This window comes from Lepisma saccharinum, chromosome 6 (assembly GCF_977018435.1).
Source record: "Lepisma saccharinum chromosome 6, izLepSacc3.1, whole genome shotgun sequence".
Classification (NCBI taxonomy): Eukaryota; Metazoa; Arthropoda; class Insecta; order Zygentoma; family Lepismatidae; genus Lepisma; species Lepisma saccharinum.
In genome coordinates, this window is record NC_139234.1 from 8,436,835 (window position 1) to 8,451,068 (window position 14,234).

At 41.0% G+C, this 14,234-nt stretch overlaps 1 protein-coding gene across 1 annotated transcript in view; it reads left to right on the forward strand.

Annotated features, from left to right (window-relative positions):
• Positions 1-14,234, forward strand: part of LOC145989222 (unconventional myosin-XIX-like) — a 52,340-nt gene that overhangs the window by 15,950 nt on the left and 22,156 nt on the right. The window contains exons 7-9 of the mRNA XM_083124529.1: positions 9,217-9,489; positions 10,556-10,788; positions 11,174-11,353. Coding sequence (XP_082980655.1) covers positions 9,217-9,489; positions 10,556-10,788; positions 11,174-11,353 — 686 coding nt within the window. The remainder of the gene's footprint in view (positions 1-9,216; positions 9,490-10,555; positions 10,789-11,173; positions 11,354-14,234) is intronic.

Below are 14,234 nucleotides of genomic sequence, written 5' to 3' on the forward strand. Positions count from 1 at the left end.
CTTAGACGCTTAGGCCATATTCCAAACTATAACCTTCCCACAAAATCACACACCTACACCATCCCTGATGTAATTTTTTCTAAACTACACCCTACTAGCAACCAACACAGTTTAGTAACAATCCCAGAAAATGTAACCCTAAAACCTAGAACCCGAACATATGTTTCCGTTTCCATCACTCCCCCCCTCCCCCACAATATCCTACTCACACCTTCTCAGGAAACACTCCTTACATACAATATCCTCATACCCCATGCTCTCCTTGACACTTCTTCCCCTCTGTTACTAATTCATAACCCCTCAGAGAAAGCAGTCACACTCAAATCCAACACCCCACTTGGCCAAGCAACCCCATGTGACATTCTAGTAGACATGACAGACGCATCCAACACTGATACGACTACCACTACATACGCATGCACAGAAGACAATACAGAAAACACAAGACTGAAGGAAAGTCAGAAAAAATTTGACCCATCTTGCATTAGTATTAACCCTGACTTATCAGAGGCAGACAAACAAAAAATCATAAAGTTAGTATTTGATTATGCTGATGTTTTAGCTTGGAAAGGCGATAAACTCACCACAACCCCAATTTATGAGTACGACATTGACATTGGCGACAATCAACCTCCCTATATGAGACAATACCCCATCCCTTTGAATCTTAGAGAGCAAATGAAAATTGAGCTTAACAAGCTCTTACAAGATGGAATCATTCGCAGGTCAGAAGGTAGTCCATTCCGACACCCAGTTCTCTTAGTGCGCAAGCGAGACAATTCGTTCCGCGTGGTGTCTGACCTTCGGGCGCTGAATAAAATTATTCAGCCCTCTTCTCTCCCAACACCTAACATTGATAACATTTTAGCAGACATGGCAGGCAAGAAATATTACACAACCCTTGACCTTAAATCGGCATTTTTTCAGGTAAAATTAACAGAAAGGTCAAAGAAGATGACCTCATTTGCAATTAGTAATTGTGGAAATTACGAGTATGAAGTACTGCCAATGGGATTGAAGACAAGTAGTCAGGTCATGAACAATGTAATGTCTATGGCTCTATCTGGCATAGATAGTTCCGAGATATCAGCATATACGGATGACATAATTTGCTACACAAACTCAGTTGACGCAATGCTACAAGTTTTACATAAAGTCTTTGCTAAATTACGTGCAGCCAATTTGAAACTAGGGCCAAATAAATGTAAATTTTGCTTTGAGGAAATTCCAGTCTTAGGCCATCTCGTGTCGCAAAAGGGATTTAAAATTTCTGATCACATCCTGCGTGCAATCAAAGAATTCCCTCCACCTAAATCTAAGAAGAATTTGAAATCTTTCCTAGGCATATGCAATTTCATCAGACGCTATGTACAAGGGTTTGCGGAACCCGCAGAATGTCTGTTCAAATTACTCAAAAAGAAAGTAAACTTTCATTGGCATGAAGAGCATCAGAAAAGCTTTGAGGCATTAAAAGACAAAATTATTTCCGCACCCATTCTTAGACCTTATGACCCAAAGCAGACTTCATGCGTATACATCGACGCGTCATACCAGGGTATGGGCGGTTGTCTTATGCAGAAAGATACTGATGGAATACTGCATCCGATAGCTTTCTGCAGCAGACACCTTACAGACACTGAGAAAAAAGCAGATGTCTTTTCTCTTGAAATTGCAGCTGCCTTTTATGTCCTAAAATCATTCAAATTCTTCTTAATCAACACACCCTTTATAGTTTTCACAGATAACCATGCATTGTCTTACCTTAGAACAACAAAACAGTTGTCCGGGGTCCTTGCTCGAAGATCACTCTTCTTCCAAGAGTTCGACTTTCAAATCCACCATATCCCATCATCACAGAATGGTATTGCTGATGCATTATCGAGGAATCCTGTAGACCCAGCCCCTTCCTTGCCCAACAACACAGCACAAGACACTTCACTTGACACAGACGAGGAGGACATACTAAATCAAGTCTTCATGTTACAATCCGATGACTTTGACATAGGTACGGCACAAAGAGAGGACCCATACTTACAAGCATTAATCAAAATTCATGAAAACCACCCAGATGCCGATCACAAATTAGAGAAAACAGCCTACTCATTTGTTCTTGACAACGGAATCCTTTATAGGAACACTAAATTCTCACCAGGTTATAGAAGACAGTTATGTATTCCCCAAAAACTAAGAAAAGAAGTGTTTCAATTAATTCACTGTAACAAAATGATGGCCGCACATCAAGGTGCTGCTAAAACATACTCCCATCTCTCTTTACGCTACTATTGGCCTAATCTAAAGAAATATGTGTACGCTGCAGTACGCAAATGCACTGAATGTCAAGTAGCAAAAAGAGCTCACGGAGCCGTACAACATACACTGCAAACGAGCCCACCCGCTAGTCATCCCTTTAGCCAAATACATATTGACGTGTGTGGACCACTGACTTCAACCTCTGACACAGGACACAAATATTTTCTATCCGTTGTTGACAATTGTACCAGATTTGCCATAACTACAACCCTCCCCAACCATGATGCCAACTCAATAGCTAACGCCCTTGTCTCGCATGTTTTTCTCATTTTTGGTCTTCCAGAGACGATTATGCTTGACAGGAGCTCCCCCAACTGTAGCAAATTAATACAGGAATTATCCAAAATTACTGGTGTCACATTAAAATTTGTTGATACCGCTGCCCACTTCAGAAATGGTGTAGTCGAATCATCTTTTCACTACTTGAAATCCATCATGAAAACTTATGTGGTACAAAAACAAGGTAAATGGCATGAACTTTTGGCTAGCGCGACCCATGCCCACAATGTAAGTACACATCTTGGCATGAACAACTCCCCCTATTTTTTGCTATTTGGACAACACCCTAGGTTAATTGCAGATGCTGTTCTCCCTACTAATCCCAACACCACTATCCACTCTAATGAACAGAGAATAGAACAACTCCAAGCCGCTCGAGAACTAGCACACAAACATTTAGCAAAGCGATTTGAGCAGCAAAAACAATGTGCCGACAAAAAGACACAACAAACAACCTACTCCCCTGGACAATTAGTGTATATTTTGGACACTACCCCTCATCCCCACGTACCCAAGGCATTTTCCTCCTCCTACAAATTTCACGGGAAAATAATTTCACAAAACGACGCCAATTCCTATTTGGTGGAATACACCGATGGTCGTGGCAAACTGAAAACCGATGCTATCACGATTCACCGTTTGAAACCAAGACACCTTGACTCGGACGAGTCTGTCACTTAAATATTCAATTTTTCCATTTTTCACCGTTGCACAGTCCATTCACACCTTATAAATAATCTTTTCGCACCCACATGTCAATATAATACTTGTATTTTCGCAATTTTTGTTTTCGCAACGTGATTTTTTCACCAAGCCGCACACAAGAACGAGCACATGTAAAAACGGAAGTTCCGCCATTTTGATTCACGTAGTACCCTCTTCTTCCTGTTCCCTCCTCCTCAACACTGTACACATAAAAGAGTCGGGAATTAACTTTAAAGCAAGTTCGAAGACTAAAATAAACTTTTAATATTCCACAAAGTAATAATAATAAAGAAGTAGAAAGTAAAAACGGCCAATCAGGAACGTAGTCTCTCAACTGACTACTGGTTGAGTACGTGAATTTTCCACTCGCGATTTTTTTCTGTCTGCAGCAAGCAGATTGTAAGAAAAAAAAAAACTCGCACAAGTATCTGCGCATGCGCGACCTACCCGTAGACGAATCTCGCACAGCTGACGATTTAGTAATCGCTTCGGCTCGAGCAAATACATCGCGGAGCGCAAAACGTAAACAAATGGTAATAAAATACAAACAAATAAAAATGCAGAAGTTTATATTATAAACTATTCAGTCTCGAGAATCTCTTGCATTACAATTTGTTAATCCTTCTCTTTTTTAATTTTTCATTAGTGATCTTACCTTTTTATTTGAGTAGCTTACTCGGAAAACAATTTTTTCCATCACAAATCTCATGCTTAATACATATTTTTTTTTATGCAAACTCAGTTTTAAAATTGTCTCTTTGTCCCTTTCAGGGTTCACTACCGACAATGGCAGTAATGTTACTACTTTCCCTTTTTTCCCTAATTTTTTCGGTCACCACGGCGACTGAACATGTGAAAATTATCTCGGGAATTTATCTGAAAGAACTACCAGGAACCATCCCTTATCATTATACCATCCCCATCTACTACAATGTGAAATTACAAATGCCTAAACCCCAACACTTCCCATCAACACTACATAATGCCATGTGCAATAAAGGTGAAGAAGATTCCAACCAATGTAAACTTGCGGTCCAACTCCAAAATTTTCATTCACACCTATTTTCACACCTTTCCCTCTTCACACGACCCACCCCCAACACTTCCGTAGTTAGACAAAAGCGTGCACTCCTTGGCTTTATCAGTAGCATTGCTAACTATTGCTGTGATTTTGCCACTACTAAGCAACTAGAACCCTTATTCCAAAATGCTCATGAAGTAAAACAAACGATATCTAACATTAAACTACAACTGCAAGCTAATCATATTTTCTATCAAAATTTAACTGGTGAAATTCACTCTTTCCAACATCAGATTGAGGATGTTTTTACTGAATATGCTAACCACTCTGATAGTTTGGCTAGAAATCAGGAAGCATTGATTAATAAACTCAAAAATTTAACAATCAGAGATGCACATCAAGCACAGGCATATCTCATCGAATTTATGACCCTAACCTTGCAGCTTAGCCAATTTTTCACCCTTTTTGAATATGAGAATACCATTAGCAATTGTAAACATCATTTTCTCTCTGAACATGTTGTATCTAAAACAACACTGCACCGAGACTTGAAAAAGATTCAAAAAAATATTCTTCCTACTGGATTTGATATAGCGATTCCTCTCACACTTATTGACATGTATTATCAGATACCACTGTCCCAATGCAGAATTTCTGCTGATGCTGTCAATATTGAGTTGAAAGTGCCTATCACTTCCACTCAGAAGAAATATACACTTTATTTAGCAATCCCTGTCCCCTTTTCATATCAAAATTTAACATGCGTAGTGTCACATAATCCATCGTATATCGCCATTGATGATTCTCATAATGTTGTCACTATTAGTGGTACAGACCTTGAAAATTGTCAGGTCCATACACAGAAATTGTGCCTTCTGCCTTCTCACACAGGAAGACACGATGGGCTCAATTTCTGTTTTTCCAAATTGATACAAGCAACAACCGTGGCTGATACGATGAATGGGTGTACCTACACATGTCACGAATCCCACCTCACTGATGTGGTCAAATTAGATTTAAATGTTTATGCAATAATTAATCCTCCTCCTACCATCACCTTTTTTTATGCTAATGGCTCCACTTTACATTATAATCTTACCACTTTTCATGAACCCGGTGCAGTATTGTTACACGTGGCTTGCCGTACAGATGTACTTATCACCCCCGATATCAAAATTCATGCTATCTTTCCTTGCGGTTTCGATCATTCAACAGTCCACCGAACCATTCATATCCTTCCTGCTGCCTGGACTAACAATCCCAATTTTCTACTCGACACCCATTATAAAATTTCCCCACTTGTGAATGCAACGGCTCTTTATCATAAACAATGGACATTTCATATCCCTCACCTTAACCTCTCCCAATATAAAGTTCTTGACATCCCTCCTATAACTCCACTTTACAGACATGCGGATTTTCCTATCATTATAATTTTTGTCTGGCTCACATGTCTCACTGTAGGTGTCATATACCAATTTAAACTTCTCCACATTCCCCTTTTCTTATGTTTTACTTCTAAGGCTCGTGCACTTACCCCTCATGACCTTGTAAAATCTCCTGCACATACAACCTCCTATCTCTTCTTAATTTTCATAGCTCTCCTGCTTCTTTGTATTTGCATTACTTACATGTACTTACGTCTAAAACGTCACACTTCTTGCTGTTCATGTTGTCACCGGCGAACCCCATCTCCTCCTAAGACATGTTCCGTCCCTATTATTAGTCCTCCTATTTCCTTAGCTACTATATCTCAACGTCCCGCACATTCCCCACCACCCCCTCCCACTCTTCGTCAACTTACAACTCCCACTCGCTTAGCTCCTCCTCTTCCCACACGTATCACTTTCGATGATGGCTACTGTCTACCCACCCCTGTCATTTCACTTATGTCACCTTCGCCTCCAACCTTTACTCTTCCGCACTTAGGCGAACACCTTTTATTATAACTTCCCCTTCCCTACGCTTGTCGGCTCCCCCTTGCACAACGTCACCATCTGGCCATACTACTCTCACGGCGTTCTCAAGCTTCTCTTCGGCAGACATCATGCAGCCAGTCACCCAGCAGTCGGTCAGCGAGGAATCATCATGGCGCAGCAGTCATCCTGGAGCAGCTGTACAAGCAGCCAGCCAGCAGCCATCTATTGCAGACATCATGCAGCCAGCCAGCCAGCAGATATCTTATTTCAGCTCATCATGCAGCCCGCCAGTCGGCCAGTGGACATCATTCAGACACCATGCAGCCAGCCAACCAGCTGACATCTTATTGCAGACATCATGCAGTCCTCATGCGGCTCATCATGCAGACATCATGCCGCCAGCCAGCCAGCAGGCATCCTATTGCAGCCAGCCAGACACCATGCAGACATCATGCAGCCAGCCAGCCGGGAGCCTTCCCATTGCAGCAGACATCATACAGCCAGGCACCCTGCTCATATTCTATTGCAGACATCATACAGCCAGCCAGCCAGCACATATTCTATTGCAGACATCCTGATGCAGACATCATGTAGCCAGCCAGCCAGGAGACCTCCTATTGCAGCAGACATCATGATGCAGACATCATGCAGCCAGCCAGCCAGCCAGGAGCCTTCCTATTGCAGCAGACATCATGCAGCCGGCCAGCCAGCAGATACCTTATTGCAGCACACGATGCAGACATCATGCAGCCAGCCAGCCAGGAGCCTTCCTATTGCAGCAGACATCATGCAGCCGGCCAGCCAGCAGATATCTTATTGCAGCACACGATGCAGACATCATGCAGCCAGCCAGACACCATGCCGCCATCCTGCAGCAAGCACATAAACATGTAGCCAGCAGACCACAGGCAGCCTGCAGCTCAGCATACCACCAGTAGTCAGCATTCCAGCTGAACATGCAGCCAGACCCGTGCAGTACAGCTATGCCGACAGCTCCAACTTTTTTTTTTAAATTTTATTTTTCCACATTATTATATACAGGGTTTTTATTTTTCTTTACTCAATGTACTTTCAATTATTATTTCAAAATATACTCTCCATAACCATCTCTACTCTGCTTCGTAACCACTCACAGTGGATACATCTTGGCCAGGGGAATGATGAAGGAATTGGGAGCATAAAAGTCGAAACATTAATTTGCCTCAAACATCGCTCAGAAGCTCGCAAGTTGAACGCTCATTCACCCCACATTCCACCGGATGCAGAGCCGAGCAACAAGAATTTTCCACTCGGCTCTGCACAGTCAGCAAGGCAACGGCCCTCGCCAGCGGTGAGTGCACCTCCACTGTAAATTTCCATCTGCATCCAGGGATACCCCAGGTGCACAGTGGAGGTGCAAAGTCCACCAACCTATGACTCAAATCCAATGTATAAAACCGCTGGAGACAGTAAATCGATCTCTCACTTCGCTCCAATATCACCACCAAACTGATCGACGAGAAGAGGACGACGGCCTGCTGAGAGATCGCGACACTACGAGGCGGCAACAAGCGAGAAGTCCACAAGCAGTCCGGATTAAGCCAACCGAAGAATCTGCAAGAATAAACAAGTCGCCGAATTGCCTGCCGTCTCTTATCGTCATCTTCGATCTCTCTAGCGGACACCTGTCACCGTCGCCGACGCCAGAAGCCGAGGGCCAGACCAACAGCAAGGGGTGAGTAGCGTTCAACAACACAGGCTCCCAACAATCCTTCATCAGCCTCCTTAAGGGTAGAGGTGGTTAGCCAAGTCAAACTTAAGACCTATTGCATTTATCTGAGCTACATCCCGGCGTGACTCGATCCCGTACCTTACCCGACGTCACGCTACAATATATATATAAATAGCACATTACAGATGAATAAATCCTCAAAATACAAATAATTGTTGGGTAGGTTAAAAATGTGTAACTAAATCTTTGTACCTGAATATTAGAGTAATATATATATACATGTGTCAAGCTCGCTGGCCGAGTTGTTTGTAACCATCGTAGGTCTTTATGCGTGAATGGCACAAGATACACAAAAAAAAAGGTGGAACATAAAAATTGTGATTAAATTAATGTCTGTTAGTTAATACGAGAATAAGATTGTTGAGGGATATGTTGAATATATATACATATAATTGTTGAGTGACAAGTCTAAAGTAATAAAGGTCATCATTGTTAACATTTTTGCTTTTACCTTCTTTGCGTTTGCAAATCACAATCCACTAATATAAAAATTAGTAACCATCCCTACGTCACGCTGTTGTGCAATGTGCACACCGCATAATCTGAAGTGTATTGGCAAAATATGGTGCATTCCTTTTTGTATAATTGAAATTGTTTGTTTTCAGGCGTCGACATATAACCTGCTCTTTGAATTTTTGGGGGTTGCTTTTGATGTGCATAATACCATTTTGGCAGGGGAGAAATATTAAGTATTTATATCTTTTGTTGGTAAAATTGGTACCTAACGGACGTACTGCGCGCGTGATCCGTTCGACCCGTTATATCAGGGCTTTGCTCGCCGTTACACGTGTGTGGACCAAGCAACTGCTGGATGCACATGCGGTAAAGGCATTGCAGAAATCTATTTTGGGCGTTTTGCCTAGGTTTGAAATAATCACGGTTATTGACAATTACCACCACCGGCATTGCTTCCAACGTATCGATTCCTCGCGGGCATCAATAACCCCAAAACCAAAAGGACGCGTCACAAAGTTTTGGTAGCATAGCAAGGTTGCTTTCCAATTTTTCAGTAAAATTTTTTTCCCTGCCTCTACCCCCGGCCACCTCCCGAATATTTTGTTGAACTCTGATTTATTTTCATTTATGTTATATAAACAATTAGGAAGTAGCGTAGCATTGTAGTGTGATTATTACACACACATTTTGAGATTTTTCAGGTTTTCAATTATATTTTGTATTGGTTCTTAAGATTTTGTATTGTTACATTGTAGATTCTGAATCTGGTCTCCAAGCAGCTGCTAAGCTTCTCCAATTGGATGCCAGTACAGTGAAGAGATTGCTGACAGTAAAAGTAATTAAAACAAATACCGGATGGAAAGACAGAAGGACTTCCATATACCAGATCCCGCTGTCTAATGTTGAGGAGTGCAATACACGGCGAGACAGCCTCATGCGGTTTCTCTATCATCAGCTCTTCAATTGGATTGTTGAGTATATCAATAAAAAGCTCGCCACCACTTTTATGGACAAAATTAATACATTAGGTATGCTTGCATGGTTCTTATTTCAATGAAAATTTAATTTTAACCTTTAAATGTCTGCTGTGGTTTATATTATTCCAACCATGTATTTGCATTATCACACGCTGTAATGTTAAAGGTTGCTTTGGGAACATACTGTAACACCCTTTATTTTCTTTAAAAAAATATATTTTTCAGGGGATTTCCCCCCTTTCCCACTCCATATGTACGCCGAATGTGCATAAATTATATATCGTCTGAATCTGTGATTCATTCTGCGTACAACGGTATATCGTTCATATCTCCAGGGCAAATAGTCTCTGAGCTAAAGCCATTTCAAGGTACCACTGCATTTTGAAGCTTGAATCAGTGGCGTGCCGACCATTCCTTTTGGGGGTTACAACTCACGTTACATTGGTCATATGATAATAATGCAAATATTTATGTGTTCCTTACATGTCAGCGATCATTTCCATGTGCATGTCGACACTGTCATGTATTTTTTCTGGGGTGGACCCCATTTTTTCCCCCGAAATTTTGGAATTTTTAGAGTTGGCCCCCTTCCCACCGCCACATATACGCCGAATTTGCTTAAATTTCATATAGTCTGAATCTGGTTCATTCTGCGTACAACGGTATATCACTCATCTCTAGGGCAATTAGCCCCCGATCTACACTCATTTAATTGAAACTCTGCATTTTGCTCAAAATCAGCTCGGGACCAAGGGGGTTACATGTGAAAATGGCCTTGGGACTCAAAATGTTAATAAATGTATTTTTCGAGGTGACTGCAGAGCAAAAGAAGTCATATTTAGACATTTACTTTTTTAAAAAGTAGGACATGGAGATTATCTATAAAAATTATAGCAAAATGGCAGAATTTTGCACTAAATTATAAGATATTTATAGATATATCAGATCAGTGAAATAATTGGTAATTTATTTGATAAACTGATACACCAATATGTGTATATCGGCTGATCCCTAATATAATGTATTTAGCATTACTTCCTTTCTCAACTCCTTTGTGTTTTTAAACAGAATCCATGGCAATCAAATGAATCAAATGTGAATGTTTCTTTTGCTTCAGGTATCTTGGATATTTACGGTTTTGAGATATTTGAGAAGAACAGTCTGGAACAATTGTGCATTAATTACGCCAACGAACGGCTCCATCAGTATTTCATTAAGAATTTTTTAAACTATCAACGCAAGATTCTTACGGAAGAAGGGATTGTTCAAGAAATCACACCCTATAAGGATAACGCTGGGAGAATCAATTTGCTAGATGCTCCACTGTCTGTCTTTGGTATCCTGAACGAGGTAAGTTGTGTGGTTTGATATCCATACTGTTGCAATTATTGCTTTTGTCTGTGTCAGTTTAGGCTTGATTTTTTAAATTGAATTTTGGATTTAATGTTGAACAGATAAGTGGTTCTAAAATTCTGCCAATAATCTTCTTGTGGATGCACAGATGGATGGGCCATTTTCTCAATAGCATGCATCATATTGCCTCGGTCTGTTGGTCAGGCATGAGCAGTGGAGGCTTTTTTTTTCAGAATTGAGGGACCTTTGTCGCTTCAGTGTGAAACTGCTATGTTGCACATCACTTGCTGCTTTGGTCTGAAAGCTGCCTTGGAGGAATGCAATCGTCCCCTCCACCCTTAATACACTCATGAATCGTGATGTGTAAACATTTTCTTCACAGGAATGCTTACTAAAGCGCTACAGCTCCGACAAAATGGTTTGCCAGAAAATCTGCACATCCTTTCCAAACAGAAGCATTATTTACGTGAAGAAATGGGAATGCAATGCATTCATCGTAAAACATTACGCTGGAGATGTCCAATACAGCATGGCTAACATGCTAGAGAAGAACAGGGATGAGGTAAGAGTTTTGTTTCTCCTTACAGTTACACATTATCCATTATCTATCTTTTATGTACTATGTATTATATCACCATGTTTCAAGACCATCCCTTCTCTCGTCTTCCCATGAAAACAGTTTATTTTTGCTGATGTGCATCAAACCTGTAATGCACCGATGATTTACTACAAATCTGGTGCACAAACCAACTACTCCACTGTACAGTAGGGTGGATCGAAAAACCGTTTTTTTCGAAATTTGTCTGCGGCTAGTGCTTAAAGTTTGTGGTTGGTGGTCCTTATAACCCATAAAAAATTCCAACTTGATCCGATAATATCTTCAGGCTGCGCTTTTTAGTCAAAATTTTAAATTTTTATGAAAAAATGTTAAAAATTTGCAATTTTTCCTGATGGTTTCTCGATGATTCTGGAATGATTTAACGGCAAAAAATTACATATATTGCTTGTATGTTGCTTAATATTAACGATTTAGTGTGTTTGAATCAGGGAAAATGGTTTCTTAGTACGCCAAAATTCGTCGAAAAACGCCAAATATACAGAAATGTTACGGATGTTGGGTAGGCAATAACCCGCTATAATTACTCGACCCCACAGACTTAAATTTACCAAAAACGATAAGGTTATATAAAAGGAAGTAAATTGCAGCTCTTAGTTTATCGACTAATCGACTATCCAACACTTACCATGAAAGGTAGCTGCAAATACATTAATGATGCTAGAACGTGCGTTGCTTTATATCCTGCACCTGTAGGACTTTTCTTCTGTCACCCTAGTGCTCCCATCGCCCGTGTGATTTTTTTTTTCATTTTCAGAAGTGCGGCAAGTGGACGAAGCTGAAAATGTCAAAGACAAGGAAGACTTACCTGGCGATGATGAAGAGGGAGAATTAATTCCGCAAGAGAAAAAGTTTAACTCGGGAACAAGTAGTCAGACCAGGGTCAATCTTAGTTCGTTTTCGCTTGCATGTGAGAGGCTTGGTGTGTCAGACAGAGTAGCTGCACATTTGGCGTCAAGTCTTCTGAGTGATATAGATAAAACACTACCTCAAAAGAGGAAATTTAACATTGTTATAGACAGAAACAATGTCAGGCGACAGCTATCACGAAAGCGACAAACACTACAAGAACAACAATATCCCCAGAACAAGAACATTTTGTCGCTGTACTTTGATGGAAGGAAACATTCTACTTTGTTGAAAGAGACATGTGAAGAGACTGGAAAAAAGTACCAACGGACTTGTCAAGAAGAGCACATTTCTCTCATCGAGGAACCTGGTTCATTCTACCTTACCCATGTTACGCCCAAAACAGCCGACGCAGAAGGAGCAACTGCTGCTATTTGGAACTTTCTCTGCGAAGAAGGCTTAGATTTGACGGAATTGTCGTGCATAGGATCCGACGGAGAGAGGAAGAACAAGGGGAAGCACACCGGCATCATCTGGCGTTTAGAAGAATATATTCAGCGTCCTCTAAAATGGAGAGTGTGTCAATTGCATTCTAATGAACTGCCCATAAGACACATTTTTTGAGAAAATTGACTGCAAGACATCCGGCCTGAAGAGATTTCATGGCGACGTAACAAAGAGTTTGTCTACCTGCCAAGACCGGCCCATCGTCCAGTTCGAGAAAATTGAAGCAGTTCTTCCTGATATTGACGTTGATGTTCTCAGCACAGACCAGGCTTACCTCTACAAAATGTGCCAGGCTGCAAACAAAGGAGTGTGTCCAAATGATCTTCCGATGTGTCTTCCTGGGCCCATTCACGATGCTTGATGGCTGACTCTTGCAGGGCGCATCCTTCGACTGTACGTAGCAACGTCAAATCCATCACCTGCTCTTAAAGCATTGACAGAATTTGTCGTTAAAGTTTACGCTCCCATGTGGTTTTACATCAAATGCAATGGAACTATCAAGGACGCGTTAAAATATCTGTGGCTAACATTGCAGAAAATGGAGTACTTACCAAACGATTTAAAGACTTTTATCTACTATGAACGTCTTCAAAATCATGCTTTCTAGGAGCATCCAGAAAACATACTTGTTGGTATGTTGGCAGACAGTCGTCCAAATGTGCGTCAAAAGGCGGCAAAGAAGATCCTGGAAGCAAGAAGAAGCCAAAGCCAACCAAACAACACCATTAGAAAATTTGCACCCCCTGTGATTAACCATAATGCCAAAGATTACACAGATTTAGTGCACTGGGGAAAATAAGAAATAACATCGCTTCCAGTAGCACACTTACTTTTGAATGAAGACTTAGAAGAGATCGCAGCACGAAGAGACGATTCCCTAAGAAAACTGCAGACTTTTTTTTGACCTGCCGTGCCATAGCCTGGCAGTGGAACGGTGCGACAAAGATGTAACTGCTGCATCAATTGCTGTATCTAGCAACGTCAAATCCATCACCTGCTCTTAAGACATAAGCTGTATGTATGCTATATGGTTATGACTCCCGATATGGCTATATTAGAGCTCGATTGGAGGACAGGAAAATATTACCAAAGTTTGATACCAAAGCGGACTTTAAAACCTAAAGAGGCCAGTCTACCTGGGTGGGTGGGAGAGCGGCACTCGATTGCAGCCACCTCCTAGTGGTGAGTGCTGGATAGTCGATGAACTAAGAGCTGCAATTTACTTCCTTTCCTATTACCTTATCGTTTTTGGTAAATTTAAGTCGGTGGGGTCGAGTAATTATAGCGCGTTATTGCCTACCCAACATCCGTAACATTTCTGTATATTTGGCGTTTTTTGATGAATTTTGGCGAACTAAGAAACCATTTTTCCTGATTCAGACACACTAAATCGTTAATATTAAGCAACATACAAGCAATATATGTAATTTTTTGACATAAAATCACTCCAGAATCATCAAGAAACCATCAG